The sequence below is a fragment of the Ictidomys tridecemlineatus genome, chromosome 3 (genome assembly GCF_052094955.1).
Source record: "Ictidomys tridecemlineatus isolate mIctTri1 chromosome 3, mIctTri1.hap1, whole genome shotgun sequence".
In the NCBI taxonomy this organism is placed as follows: Eukaryota; Metazoa; Chordata; class Mammalia; order Rodentia; family Sciuridae; genus Ictidomys; species Ictidomys tridecemlineatus.
Genome location: NC_135479.1, coordinates 78,066,442 through 78,081,500, shown reverse-complemented (window position 1 = coordinate 78,081,500; position 15,059 = coordinate 78,066,442). Strand labels below are relative to the sequence as shown.

Below are 15,059 nucleotides of genomic sequence, written 5' to 3'. Positions count from 1 at the left end.
ATGCATTTGCTTCCCTTTATTTTCTTAAGGACTGTTTCCAGTTACAGTATTCCCCAAACTTCGGATTTCTTAACTCACAATACAGTGTCTTCCATGCCAGTGTCCCTTGGACTGGGATAGGTGATGTTGACACACTTAGCTCTCAGATCTTTGGTGGGATATTTGTTGATAGCACCTGGATAGAGACAGTGAGCTAGTTAAACTTTCCCCTTCCACATTATGACTTTCACCCAAGGTCAGTTCATCTTTCCTTGTGACTGGCAGTGTTTTCAAAAACAAAGTTAACTTTATAAGGGACTAAGCAAACTAGGCACTCTCTGACATTAAAATACTTTGTTCTTGGCCAAGTCAACAAGATACAGAAGTAAATGGATTAAAAAAAATCCTATGTTCCATATGTCACAGGCTTGTGATATAATTCAAGAGCATCTCTTGATTCCTCCTACCACTTTTTTTTCTTCCTGGAAATAGAGGGTCTTTCTAGAAGACTCATTTGCTATTGAAATTGTCTACCTTTTAAATTTTTTTTTTATATTGGGGTTGGGGGAAAAACACCTTTTTTTTTTTTTTTTTTTTTTTTTGCCTGCTACTAACTGTAACTCCTAAATACCAGGATTCCTAAGGACTCTGTGTCCTGGGACTCTGTGAGTAACCGAAAGCTTGCATTCCTACAAAACCCTAGCAAACTTACAAAAGCTAGAGACAATCTTTCACTGTGGTCTCTACCCCATTCCTGATACCCAGCACTTATTTGATACATTAAGATACTGAGTGTGTTACTAGAAAATTAAGACAAAGACAGAAGCAGAGCAGACTCTCAGAGCCCCAAGGTTTAAAGACACCAGGAAAAACCTTTGTGTGGCTGTGCCTGAGCTAGCTTTCTGGGACAAGTTTCTAGAAGACATTTGTGCCTATGGCTCATAAGAATTCAAGTCCGAGCTAAAGATCACTTATAGTGACAGAATAAAAAACAAGCCCTTGATCAGGTGGAGGGTGGTGGCAGTTAGATATTATTTATTATAGCAGTAAACCTTGTTAAGGATTTAGTAATTCAAGTATAGTTTGATGGACAAAGCATAGATCTTGGGTCAGGAATGCATGGGGGCACATTTAGAATTTACCAATTATTAATTCTAAACTTTTAAACTATGCAGTTAATGTCTCTGAACCTCAACATTTTTTTCCTTATCAAAAGGGATTATGACTATTTCCCTTTGAGGGCCACCCTGAAGATTAAATGGCCTAATCTGTTCAAAGAGCCTGGCACGTAGTAAACACTCTCAGATTAAGGTTAAAGGAATGTTTTCCCCCTCTTGAGGATTTCCTGGCTAAAACTTTGAAAGTGCAGCAACATGTTCAAGGTCAACAAGACCTAGGATTTTTCTCTGAGATTTTTCACTGCTCCTATTCACTTAACAACCCTCAAACTTAAATAAGGACTATTTAACTAAGTCTACTGATGGATGGTACACAGAGACATTAAATCGAAAAAGGAATAGAAGAAAATGAATATGTAACCACAAATCCCACCATTATATAAAACTATAATGCACCCATTAAAAAAAATGAGGAAGGGGAAAGCAATAGAAGAGAAAAAACTTTGAGTGACTTACGTCTGATTAAGTGGACAAATGGCTTTATGAACTTGATGATATAGTCCAAATCTGGCTCATGGATCCGGCCAAGCTGGACCAGGTGATGATCCAGGGGTTGGCTGGCTAATTCTTCTAATTCCTTGTCATTGTGCCCAGGACCAAAGGAAAATACAAATATAGAGTAGCCTTGACACTTGGCTCTCAGAGATACACTCCTTAAGACTTCCTTGTCTAAAGGGTTGGTTTCCCCAGCAGATATTACAAAGATAACTTTGTTTTTCCTCAGGTTGGGGGTTCCTACAAAGACATTGTCAATTGTCCACTGCAGGGCATGGCCGATAAAAACGTCTCCATTGAGCTGGTGGAAAGAGTCTTGGAGATGGTGTTTCATTTGGTCTCTACTGTTGTAAGTCAGCAGATCGAATTCCAGGTAGACAGGGCATTCTTCAGTGTTGGGCAGATAGCCAGGGGGAGAGTAGCTCAGGACAGCCACTCTGTCTCCTAAGGTGGAGGTCAGTGGATCTGGGGCGATATGAAAGTAATCAAGCACTGAGGCTATAAAAGCTTTCAGTTCCTTAAACTCGTTATCTCCTACTCTTTCGGAAGTATCTATGAGGAAAGCCACATCCATGTAATATTCTTGAAGAGAGGCATCTCCAGGTGCAGAGGTAAGACCTGGTTCTTTTCTGCCATGGTTTTCGAGTCCTGCAACACAATTAACTCAAGTCACACTTCTTAGTAGAAGGATAAGCTTGCAATTCCTAGTTATGGATGGCAAATACATGACCTGGAGAATCGCCATGCTTCATTTCCACACCCATGATAGACATCACTAATTGATCACAGTACTTGTTCCCACACAAATTCTCCAAATCCATCTTCACAAAGTGCAAACAGAGTTATTATCATTCAACACATGTTGAATGGTAATATGTTTATGCTATTTAGATTATTTCTTCTCGAGTGAGCTTTGGTAATTTTTGCATCAAAGAAAGGCATTTCACATAAGTTGTTTAGTTTTTATGCAAAAATTATTCATAGTATTCCCTTAATATCTTTTTAATATCTGACTATACTTCTTCTCTCATTTCTGATATTTGTTGTTTATGTCTTTCCCCCCCACCTGGTGAATTTGATTACAAGTTTATCAATTTTATTGATCTCAAAGAAATTACTTTTGGGTTTATTGATTTTTTTCTCTGTTGGATTTATCCTGTTTCATTAAGTTCTACTTTAATTTTATTGTTTTCTTCTGCTTACCTTGGGCTTATCTTCTTTTTCCTTTTCTGGGTTTTTAAAATAGAAATTGAGGTCATTGATTTGAAACCATTTTTCTTTATCAGTACAGGTCTAAATGTTTTAAACTTCCTTATAAGACCTGCTTTAATGGAATCTCATAAATTCTATATATTAATTTGATTTTCATTCACTTAAAAATTCTTTCTAATTCCCTTTTGATTTCTTCTTTGACCATGGATTGTTTAAAAGTACTTTATTTAGTTTCCAAATACTTGGAGGATCTTTTTCAAAGATACTTCTGTTGTTGATTTTTAATTTAGTCCTATTTTGATCAGAGAATATACAATATAATGACTTGAATCTTTTAAAATCTTGAGCTTTATTTTATGGCCCACAACATGGTCTATTTTGACAAATGTGTAATGTGCACTTGAAAAAAATGTGTATTCTGCTGTTGGACAGAGTGTTCTATAATGTTAAATAGGTCACATTAGCTGACGGTGTTGTTCAAATCTACTATATTCTGCTGATTTCTTTTCTCTGCTTTTTCTATCAATTACTGGAAAGAATATTGAAACTCACAGATCTTCATTGTATTTTTAATCTTTTTTCCCCTGTGTTTCATTTTGGATCATTTTTATTTCTACATTTTTGAATTCACTCTTTTTCTTTTGCCAAATCTAACCTGTCATTTATCTCCCACCCCGGGTACTATTCATCCTAGACTTCACAGTTTTCATCTTTACAAATTCTATATAATTCTTTTTTTTGTATCTTCCATGTTTATACTTGACTTTGTAACATGGAATATGCATAATAACTGTCTTAATATTATTTTCCTGCTAATGTTAACATTTATGTCAGTTCTCATTTGGCTTGGGGGATTACATTATGCTTTATGGGCCATGTCTATGCACCTTTCTGTGCCAGATGTTGCGATGTTCCTTAGGTGTGGGACACATATGGATTCTCATAAGCATTCATCTGCCTTTTTCAGAGAAAGTTAAGCTGCAAGATCCTTTTGGGTCTTGCTGTTGTGATTTGTTAAGCAAGTTTGGAGCAGTGTTTAATTTAGGGCAAGACATAAATAAATTTTGAGGCAAAGCCTTTCTGAGGTTTTCTTTCAATACTCTATGGATTTGGGGCTTTTCCAGGCTTGCAGATGGGAAAGGCACTGTTGCTGGCCCTGTGTGAGTGATTGGCATTATATGCCTTGCAAGTGGGTCTTTCCCCAGGCTCAAGTGATTTCCTCATGTGCTCATGCTATCAGAGTTCAGCTGAACAATCCAGGGAGACCACCTGCAGATCTCCAGAGACTCTGTGTGCAATTTAGCCCCTTAATCTCATTGGACTCCCAGCTGTGCCTCCTCAGCTCTGGGAATGCAGTGGGCTCCACCTGTACTCCTCATTTCTGCACCATGACCTGGAAACTCTCTCAAGGCAGTAAATTGGAGCAGTGGTAGAATTCACCTCATTTTTTTTCCCATCTCTCAGAACCACTGGTTTTCATTTCTCAATTGCCAGTGTCTTAGAAACTATTGTTTCATCTATATTTTTTCCCAGTTGGTTATTTCAATTGAGAGGCAAGTCTAGTTTTTGTTTGTTTGTTGTTTTGTTTTGTTTTAATTTCATCTTGGGCAGTTCTACTAAGTGAAAATTAACCATTTTGTTTGAGATGCTTCATGTTCTCCTCCTTCTCCCAAAGGACTAAGAACTGGTCTTTATGCACCAGATTCTTCCTTCATTAATGCATTTATAGAATTGAACAGGATTTTGCATTTTACAAGCATGTTTTGAAATTTATGGGCCTCCCTGTCCTCTCCAGAAAACCCAGTGTTAAACTCTTCCTAGAATTTCTGATGCAGATGTAGGTCACTGATTAAACTACTAAATACAAAAAAAAAAAAAAAGTACATGGCTTGTGTTCTTCTTTGCTGTGTACACTATATAATGTGCATCACCACCAAAAACATCTCTAGAATTCTCAGTCATAGTGTGTTAGGAATCACAAAGATCAATTAAATTAACATTTCTGCCTTTTGGACTTGACTAACCATTTCTGCTCTGCCACCAAGATGTCTGTTTTTCACTGTGATATTTCCGTTTCTTTAAGAAGGTCAACCAACATGCTTTGTAAAAAATAGGGGGGAAAATTTTACATAAGTTTTGTGCATGTGAGTAGGGGTAGTGTTGCTAGGGATTGAACCCAGGGTCTTATGCATGCAAGGCAAGCACTCTACCAACTGAGCTATATCCCCTGCCCCTTCATATATGTTCTGATATAAGAAGAATTGACTTACTATGGCTGTGAAATATTTTTTTCATACATGCCCACATCAGAAAAATGACTACTTTTTTCAGTTTTCTTTTTATAAATGAGCAAAATTTCAATTCTTTCTTAAAGTACCCAACAAAACAATTTTCAAGAGGTATATTTCATCTACAAAGATCTCTAAAAATAGGTTTCCTCCTTACATTATAGAACCAGCATGAGAATCAGTGAAGCTAAATGTAGATGATTGTGCCTTGAAAACTCAGAAATTTTGAAAGGTGTGATTATTCTATTTTGAATCTAAATTCATTTTACTTAAAAGGATGGGAACTTCAGAAGTGTTTTCCTTCAAGAAAACCTGGCAGAAGCGTGAATATAATACACTCAGACCTCACAGCAGTGCTGTGTATTCTCTAGAAATGTCAACTGAGCCAAATTTCCGCCTTCAGTTCTGTGGAAGAATTTCCTTGGAATGGCAGAGGAGGAAGAGCTGGCTCTCTGTATTATGGACAAGACTTGGACAGAATGAAGGATCTGGCTGGATTTCCAGGGAAGCACCCCCCAGAGATCAGCCTAACATTGGCCAAGGATTTAAGCCACAATGCCAAGTACACTCCTTTCAACTTTATGGAGAACTGGGCATGGAAAGGAAATTTAGATAGTGAAGGAAAGTTTAAAGGACCTGAGTCATTTGGATTGGGATTGAGTGTGCTGTGAGGCTGCTATGCTCCCTTTACGGACTTTGTGGGAAATCTGAACCCATGTGTGAGTTATCCATGGGTCTGTCTTGCAATTTGTCTGGGAGCCAAAATTAGCCACATTTTCTCCTGAGGCAAACCACATGTGCAATGTATAAGATTCCATCCACACAAACTACAGCTGATATTTTTCAAGTTAATATTTTACATGATGACTTCTCATGTGGTTTTCCAGGCTTTCTCTCTGCATTTCTGCTTTCTGAGTACTTAATTCAGTTTTTTTTTCAGGTCTTGGGCTCAATTCCACACACATATTCTTTTGTTGAATCTGGGAGGCTAAAATAACCATAATTCTCATTTTACAAATGAGAAAGCTGAGGTTTGGAGAGTGTAAATGAGTTGGCTAAGAAATGTTAAGGTTTGAACCCAGCTTTGTCTTTCAGAAGAATGAGCCATTGGGTATGAGGATGGAGCAGAAACATCAGGGCACATGTTAACCGGCTCACTAAGTACTCACAGGCCTGATTTAAAGAACTCGATTTTCAGTCAATTGATATTCTTCTGACTGAAGCCACTAGAGATCGTTTTCTTCTAAAAGTAAGCAATTATTTAAATTAAATAAAATTTGATTCCTCTTCTTCTCTAAGCATTGTAGAGCAATAGTTGTGAACAAAACCTTTGGAGTCTGAGTCCTATCTCTGCTCAGTATCAACTCTGTGAGCCTAAGTCTTCCTCATGCATCAGTTTTACTATCCAAAACACCTTAATAATAAACTACAACCTTACAAGGGTTTTGAGAAAATTAATTTTCACGGTGCCTAACCTACCCTACATATACCACAAATTTAATTAAGAGAAAACAAATAGAAAAAAATCTTGGATATCTAAAAAATACTTCCCAAGATAATAGAGTCTGCAGTTTCCATGAGAAAAAAAAAAAGCAAAGTCAATGGTATAACTTACGCACGCACAAACACACACACACACACACACACAAACATACACACATGCACACACATGTTCTCAGAAATGAGAAAGATAATTCTGTTCTGTTTATGCATGCTTATCTTCAGAGGAGTTGGCAGTACTTTACATACCCCTTCATTTAACACTGCCAACAAAGGTCCCCTCCCTTCTGTCTGATGAGGTCACTGGTCAAGCTCTCAGGCTGGGCTGGCAAGGAGGCAGGGACAGGTGTGTGTATCTGACGGTATATCATTGATTTTATGCCAAAGAGAAATACAGACATTTAAAATCTTCCTATTTTGCTGTATGAGATCCTCTTCCCCTTTTCTCCTGAATGCACATTGTTTAAAATAGGTTTTATCCTTTTCCCCAAAGACAGAATAAATGTCTTTTGAGGGCCTGAACTTTTCCAGGTGGCTCTTAGATGACAAGAACAAGTCTTGTGGACCGTTCCATGCTCTGAAACAATAGAAAAATCTTAGAAATCTAAGTATGCTGCTGAAAGATACTAGCACACTGAGAAAAAGTGCTGCATGTCTGCAGAGCCATTACTCCCCAGCCACCTGCATCTGGCACTTTTATTTTAATGGAGCTGTTCTGTGTTCCATGCCTCTGCAGGAGTTTATAAACAGGTTATTTTAAATTTTTAGATACTAAAATTATGCCATCAAAATTATTTTAAAATAACTCTTCCCAGTAAAGATATAATTTAACATATTTCCAAAGTTGGCAATTGGGTACATTTCCTCATCTGTAAATGCAGAAGGTGCCATCACCAAGCAACAGGCAAACATAGTTAAGTCAGTTTTTGTGTGTGTGCAGATGGCCATTGGTTTGAATCCTGTCCTCATCTGTAAAATTGAATGATAATAATAGATTTTTGTAAAGATTAAATAAAGATATATGTGTGTGTATAGTGATATATATGTGTGTGTAAAGCGTGCGCATACACACACACACACACACACACACACACACACACACACATATATATATATATATCACATGAGTGTCCTTATCTGTACAGTGGAATAGTAAATAATATAACAATAATATGTTAATGAGGAAATGGAATCATGTACACAAAATGTTTACATGGTGTCTGGTCCATGACTGAACTCGATAAGCAGCCGTTTCTGTGGTTACTGTTATTTCTCATGCATTGTTCAGTGGTCAAGTCACACAATGTATGCAATGCTTTGAGAGTTTTTCTTTTTTGTAAATATATTTTTAGTTGTAGATGGACACAATACTTTTTAAAAATTTTATTTACTTATTTTTATGCAGTGCTGAAAATCAAACCCAGCGCCTCACACATGCTAGGCAAGCGTACTACCCCTGAGCTACAACCGGAACCCTGAGAGTTATTCTTTTTAAAAAAAAAAAAAAAACTTTTAAAGTTTTTAGTTGTAGATGGACACAATACCTTTATTTTACCTATTTATGTGGTGCTGAAGAACAAACCTAGTGCATGTTCCTAGTACCATGCATGTCAGGCAGGTACTCTACCTCTGAGCCACAACCCCAGCTCCCGGGAGAGTTAATGGTAGAAACATTGGCCTCCTAATCATTCCATTTGAATTTTTTGTTGAACTGAATACTTTCTGACTCCTATTAGGCACTTTTCCTGCACAGCTGTCAGACTGTGAGCTTCTTTAAGACAGGATCTATGTCTCCATTGTTTGGTTTTAATCTAACTCTTCGAAAGAGTCCAGCTCAGGCTTTAGCTCAGAATGAGAGTTAAATATACATTTGTCACATGAAAGAATGTCTGGATAATCATGGGAAAATTCATGCAGAGTCCTTTCTTATAGTAAGACTTTGTTGAGGGCTACCACGTCCATCACAACTAACCATCACCACCACTACCACCATCATTATCACCCTCCTTCATACCTGTACCCTCTTCACCATAACCACCTGCACACCACTGCCATCACTATCACCCTCTCACTACCAACATCACCACCACACAACTCTCACCCTTCTATCTCCATCACTGACATCTCCACCAGCAGTACTATCATCACCACCCACCATTAACAGCAAACATCTTTATCACCAGTGACTTCACTACTACCGTGACCTGCACTGGTATTTTTATTACCACCAGCACCATGGCCATCTAATTACTACTTCAGATTTCCAACTCTTATTCCATTAAAAAGGAAACTACATTAAAAAATGTCACCAATTCTATAAAACATTGTTTTATTAGTTGCAACAAATGGTTGCACAAGTTATAGAGAAGCAACATTCAAAAGCACACATTTGAATTCCGATAGTCCACATACTCTGAACTCTCTGTTTACAATAGTCTCGTCCACATGTGAAACTTTCTAAAGACAACTAAAACGATAATAATGAAAATGATGACATTTACATTAAATTCCCAAGAAGAAGTAAACGCAACAACTTCGATGTACGATTGAAAATGAAGAGGAGACTCAATTTATTTATCAAAGAGCACCAAGATGGTTGAAATTTCTTAAAGACTTTATGAAACATGTCATTAAAATTCAAATATGACCACAAATCTTCTAATGATTTCTTCTTTAGAAAGTGGACTGATATGGGGGCTGAGGTTGTGGCTCAGTGGTAGATCGCTTGCCTAGCTTGTGTGAGGCCCTGGGTTTGATTCTTAGCACCACATATAAACAAAAAATAAAGGTCCGTTGACAACTAAGAAAAATAGGTAAAAACAAACAAAAAAAACAAAAACAAAAAATAGGTAAAAACAAACTGATATGAAAGTAGAGCATCAGTTAATATTTTATGGATGACTCAGAAGGCAATTTTGCAGTTGCTTAATTCCAATTCAGATTTAAATTTAGCTGGAGTAAAGATATATATATTCAAGTTTAATATATGACAGCAAAAATTGGAAGCAAACTATGTGTTCAAAAAGAGTAAATGGTTAAGTATATTCATTCATTCAAAGGAACATCATGAGGACATTTAGAAAAGTCAGTATGAGGTTTACAGCAATATGGAAAATGTTATGACATATTATGTGAAAAGCAAGATATGCAATTGAATCAAACTATGAAAAAACAATATGCCTGTGGAAAGCCAAAGAACATATTCCACACTACAAACAGCTCAATAGGCTAAATCGCTTGAGACTTTGTATTCAAATTTTGTATGGCTTGATGTTACTTTATAATTTTTTAAAAAGCATTGGCAAGGTCCTGGTGGTATCACTAGGGAACAGTGGACAGAGAGGTGCTGTGCCTGTATAGTGCAATCTGTCCCTTGACCTTGCAGGCATGAGCTTTCTCGTAAACCAGGATTCTTCCACTATTGATAGTTTGGCCTGGTAATTGTTTGTTGTGAGGACTGTCCTTGGAATGATGAGACATTAAGCAGCATCTGAGGCTTCCACCTACTAGATGCAAGTTGCACCTTCCAATTATGACAATTAAAAATGTTTCCAGACATTACAATATGCCTCCTGGGGTGAGAGAACGTAGAATTGTTCCCAGGTGAGTTTGTACCAGAAGATTACTAAATACCCTTCCAGATCTATTATCTAAATTGATTGATTCAAAATCAGAAAAAGTATTGATTAAAAAAAAAGTTTACCTATAGTTCAGAATAAGCTTAAAGTAGAAAAAGAAAGAAAGAAAGCAAAACCCATGCAAATCCCCTCAAGGTTTGTTTGGGGTTTGGTTTTCGTTTGTGGTACTGGGTATCAATTCTGGGGCCATGAGCACACTAGGCAAATGCTGTATCACTAAGCCCCATCCACAGTCCCCTTCTAAATTCTTGAGTGCAACTCCAGCCTAGTCTGAAGGGAGACATGTTGCTTTTCATTTCTTAATGAATTTATAGAAAAGAACATCAGTTGAAGATATCCTAAGATCTGGACTGCTAAAAACTAGGAACAAAATTTAGGCTGAGTTTGGGTTGGTATTTAACATTTTTTACTAAACATTATCCTGCCCTTTAATCTTACAAATAGACTCACGGTATCTTAAACATTGGTTAATGTAGTATCTTTGATGAATGTGCCAGCCTCATCACTGGGTCAAGAGTTGCAATTTATTTAGAATTAAACTATCCATGATTCTGCAACCTGTACACTCAGAAAAAATGAGAAATTATACCCCATCTGATTCAAATGTATGATATGTCAAGATCATTGTACTGTCATGTATAACTAATTAAAACAAATTTAAAAATTTTTAAAAATAATTAAACTATCCATTCTTTTTACATATTTCCAAAGAACAAAGTCCATTCCATTGGTTAAGTAATTGGATGGAGCTGAATTTTGCAAGGTATTTTTATATTACAGATATCATGGTCAAAATGCCTGCTAGAATCTCTAAGATAATCTCTCTAGTGGATCTTAAAAGTTTTTGATATATAGATATTGCATAGATGTTCTTGGATGAGTAAAATAAAATTGTAACCTTGTTTAACAGGAATCCTTTGGAAATACGAATTCTCACTTCTTTCCTGTGATACTAGATACCCAGTTGCTTTCAGTTTCATTGAAAACACAAACCAAATTTGGCACATCAAAGTGATAGGACATGAGTGGTTCTTTAGCTTACATCAGAATCACTTGCAATACTGGTAAAACATTGCTGAGCCCCATGCACAGAATTTCTGATGCAGTAGGTCTGAGATGAGTGTTAAGACTGTGCCTTTCTAGTGGGTTCCCAGGTGATACCACAACTGCCAGGGTAGGGACCACACTTTGAGAACCACAGACAGAGCTGAGGACAAAGCTGAGGGTATACAAAAATCACCTATGGTGGCTATAGAACTTGTAGCTTTCTCCTTCCTATTCACACTCCTAAGTAAGAAGGTGGGATTAGAAATCTGTTTATGATGAACTTCTAGATTATTCTATTCAGGTTGCCCTTGGGATTCTCCAAGGAATGGAGAGGGCCTGATAAGGTGATGGAATTGAAGATGAACTCAAAGCAAATCAGAGCAGGTGGGAGGAAGCAGGAAAAGCAGAGGTAGGGAGAGAGTCCGTGACTGAATTTCTGGTGAAAGGGGGTCTACACAACTAACCACCAGCCCACAGGATGCTGGGAACTCTAAATTTCTTCAATGGCTAAGATTGCTGACTCTCCCCGAGACTCTCTCCATTCAAAAGCAAAAAGATCAACCATCACCTTATAAGAATTATATTATAAATGAGTAATAAAGAGAGCATATGGAAGTGCTTATGAAAGTTATCAATCTTTTATTTGTGCAATACATCTGGAACTTATCAAAGCTCATCTCTCATTAACTAAAAAGAGTATCTGAACAACAGTTTACTCTCCAAAAGGATTAACACACTATGCAGAAAATTCTCAACAGTTTTTGATAACTGGCCAAACATAATTTTAAAAGAAAGAAAAAGAAAGCACAAAATCCCTAGAAAACACGATTTAAGATTCAGATTTATTTTGAAGGATAAAAATAAACACATTATCCTTAGGTCTGAGACATTCTGTTTCCAGGCCATCCCAACCTGACGTAATCTTCCAGGGAACTCCCAGCATACTTCAAAACCCATTGCAGGAGAAGTTGGGTAGGGTAGATTTACACTTTTTTCCCCTTGTCAGAGCCATGGACAATTATTTCTTCACCAGAATTGGACCTTACACTGGCTACAAATGTTTTGATTCTCAGACATCTGGAAAACTGATTGAAAAGCTTTTCATTTACTACTGAACAATGACACATAATGACGGCTTCAAAGAGGAGTTATCTGCCTCCACCAGTCATATGTATCTTTCCTGAAACAATTCATATGCTTGAATGCTTGCCTCTAACGAAGCTATCACAAATAACAATTTGCTATCCTAACACTGTCAGAACGCCTTTCATTCTTCTTTATAGACCAAACCATCATAAATACCTGTGCCTGGAAGGGTATTATAATTTCCTTATCATTAAAATAAACAGCCAAAATTAACAACATTCATGACAAAGAACAAACACTGAATTCTTTTGTTTACGCTATATCTCCATATGAGAATGAAAAAATCATTGAGCAATTCCAGATGCATAGGTTGAGTGGCTGAATAATCTGTTTGGAATTTTACACTTTTAACAACAATAGAGATATAATCTTATATATCAGATTTATTTGAAACTATTAAATTCTGACAACAGTCACTGCTTTCCCAACAAAATGTAGAGAGTAAGGAGTGGTAGAGTTTTTTCTTCATCATTTTGGGTATATCAAAATTTAAACTTGTACTTTCTCATGTAATCACAAATTCTGAGAGACTAGTCAGGTTAACTTTTAAAAAGTCATTTTAACCCTTCCTTTGTTCTGATATTCTCTACATTGCCTCCTTCTATATTGTAGCAACCTTCTAGATCATAGCTTCTAGAGAAATCTTAAGTTGCTGAAAAAACCAAGGACATTACTGAGTACTTTTATCAACAATCTTCCTAGTGGTGCCTGTCATCATTTACTTCAATTTTAATGAACACAGACGTTATAGTCACCATCTTGAATTTGAAAAAAATAGTTGCTTTAGATACCAGCCTTAATTGATTTGATTCTCTACTAGTACTAAAATATGAGGATTCAGGGCATTTAAAATTTCCCAACTTTTAAAATTTCCTTACCAGAAGTAAAACTTGTAGGTTCTGCAGATACCTGATCTTTTTCATAGTTAACCACTAATTTTTGTGGCTCTAATATTTTACTTGGAATGTAAACCAAATGGTCACCTCCATCGTCCTCCAACACAAAAGATGAGTCTCTCCCAGCACTTAATTCCTGGCCCATGAGGCTGTTCTTGTCTGAAGAGACCTTATGTAGCTCAGCAGTAAATCTAGATAGAAAAAAAAAAAAAGAAGAAGCAGCAAGTTTTAGGTGAGTCTGGATAACTTTAGAGAATGCAAATGAGACATTCCTACAATGTAATATAGTTCTTTAATTACTTTAATTATTTCTGAAATGAAAAGCAATTGTGTAGTAAAAATTTAAGCTCATCGTAAAGGAAAGGGAATCTGGGGAGGGGATAAGGGAGAGAAAGGAGAAGCACCAGGGAAAGAAAATTGAGCAGATTATGTTGTGTGCATGTAAAAATATGTCACAAAGAGTCCCAGTCTTGATGTATAATTATAATGGCACCAGTAAAAACATTTTTAAAAGTCTAAGTTCAGCCAGATCTGCCTCGCTGACCTGTGCGGGAGCTTGGGGCCCAAGATAGGTTCGAGTCCATCCCATCACTGGCAGACACCCACTAGATTTCGGGCTGGGTCTAGGACGGCCTCCGCCCACTGGCAGACACCTGCTGGAGTCAGGCTCTGCCCAGACCCGCCTCACTGACCTATGAGGGAGCCAGCACCCAGGGTAGGCCTGGGTCCATCCAGCCACGGACAGACACCCACTAGAATTCAGGCCTAGCCCAGACCCCCCTGGCTGACCTGCACAGGAACCAGGTCAGGATAAGCTTGTGTCTGCCCCCCTTCCCCACCACCTGGGAGCCCAGGTCTAACCCACTTCCATCTTGAGACACTGCAGCCATCCCCATAATCTCCCCCATGCAGTAGCCTCTACCTTCAGACAACAGACAGGGCCTAGAAGCAGCTGCATCTTGGAGGAGGCATCCCAAAGACAGTGTAAGGCCCACGCTTTCAGTCCCATCTCCTAAAGACGTTGCATCCATCTTGGGGCACCTCCATTGCTATCTTGACTTATCTCCTGCTATTGCTGCCACCTCCTATAGTTGCAGTAGCATCCATCCTGGACACCGGCAGGGTCTGGAAGCCCAACACCAAGGTGAGGTACACATAACCTGCACAGATACTACAACATTATAGGGTAGAAACTGTAATACCTCAGATCCACACTACAAGAAAGGAAATCACATCGACAAAATGAAAAAAACAAGGGATGAAAGTGCCCCAAACAAACCAGGATACTACAACAACAGAACCCATGAACAGTGCAATTGATGAAGTGTCAGAGAAGGAGCTCAGAATGTTCATAATTAAAATAATTTGTAAATTAAACAATGACCTAAATGAGCAAATATAGGCAAAAATTGATCACTTCAACAAAGAGATAAAAGAGCAAATATAGGCAATCATTGATGACACCAATAAACAGATAAGGGAGCGAATATAGGCATGTATTGATCACACCAACAAAGAGATAAGGGAACAAATACAGGTAGCAAAAGATTACATCAAGAAAGAGATAGGGGTATAGCTCACTTGGTAGAATGCTTGCCTCGAATGTACAAGGCCCTGATGTGATGGACATTATTATCCAAAGTACATGTATAAAGACATGAATTGAATATACTTTGTATA

The 15,059-nt window shown here is 37.5% G+C and overlaps 1 protein-coding gene across 1 annotated transcript in view; it reads right to left on the bottom strand.

Annotated features, from left to right (window-relative positions):
* The window catches only part of Col6a5 (collagen type VI alpha 5 chain), a 137,993-nt gene that overhangs the window by 10,786 nt on the left and 112,148 nt on the right, over positions 1-15,059 (bottom strand). Inside the window, exons 37-39 of the mRNA XM_005326998.5 lie at positions 13,362-13,570; positions 1,614-2,300; positions 79-175 (exon numbers count right to left, since the gene is read on the bottom strand). Coding sequence (XP_005327055.2) covers positions 79-175; positions 1,614-2,300; positions 13,362-13,570 — 993 coding nt within the window. The remainder of the gene's footprint in view (positions 1-78; positions 176-1,613; positions 2,301-13,361; positions 13,571-15,059) is intronic.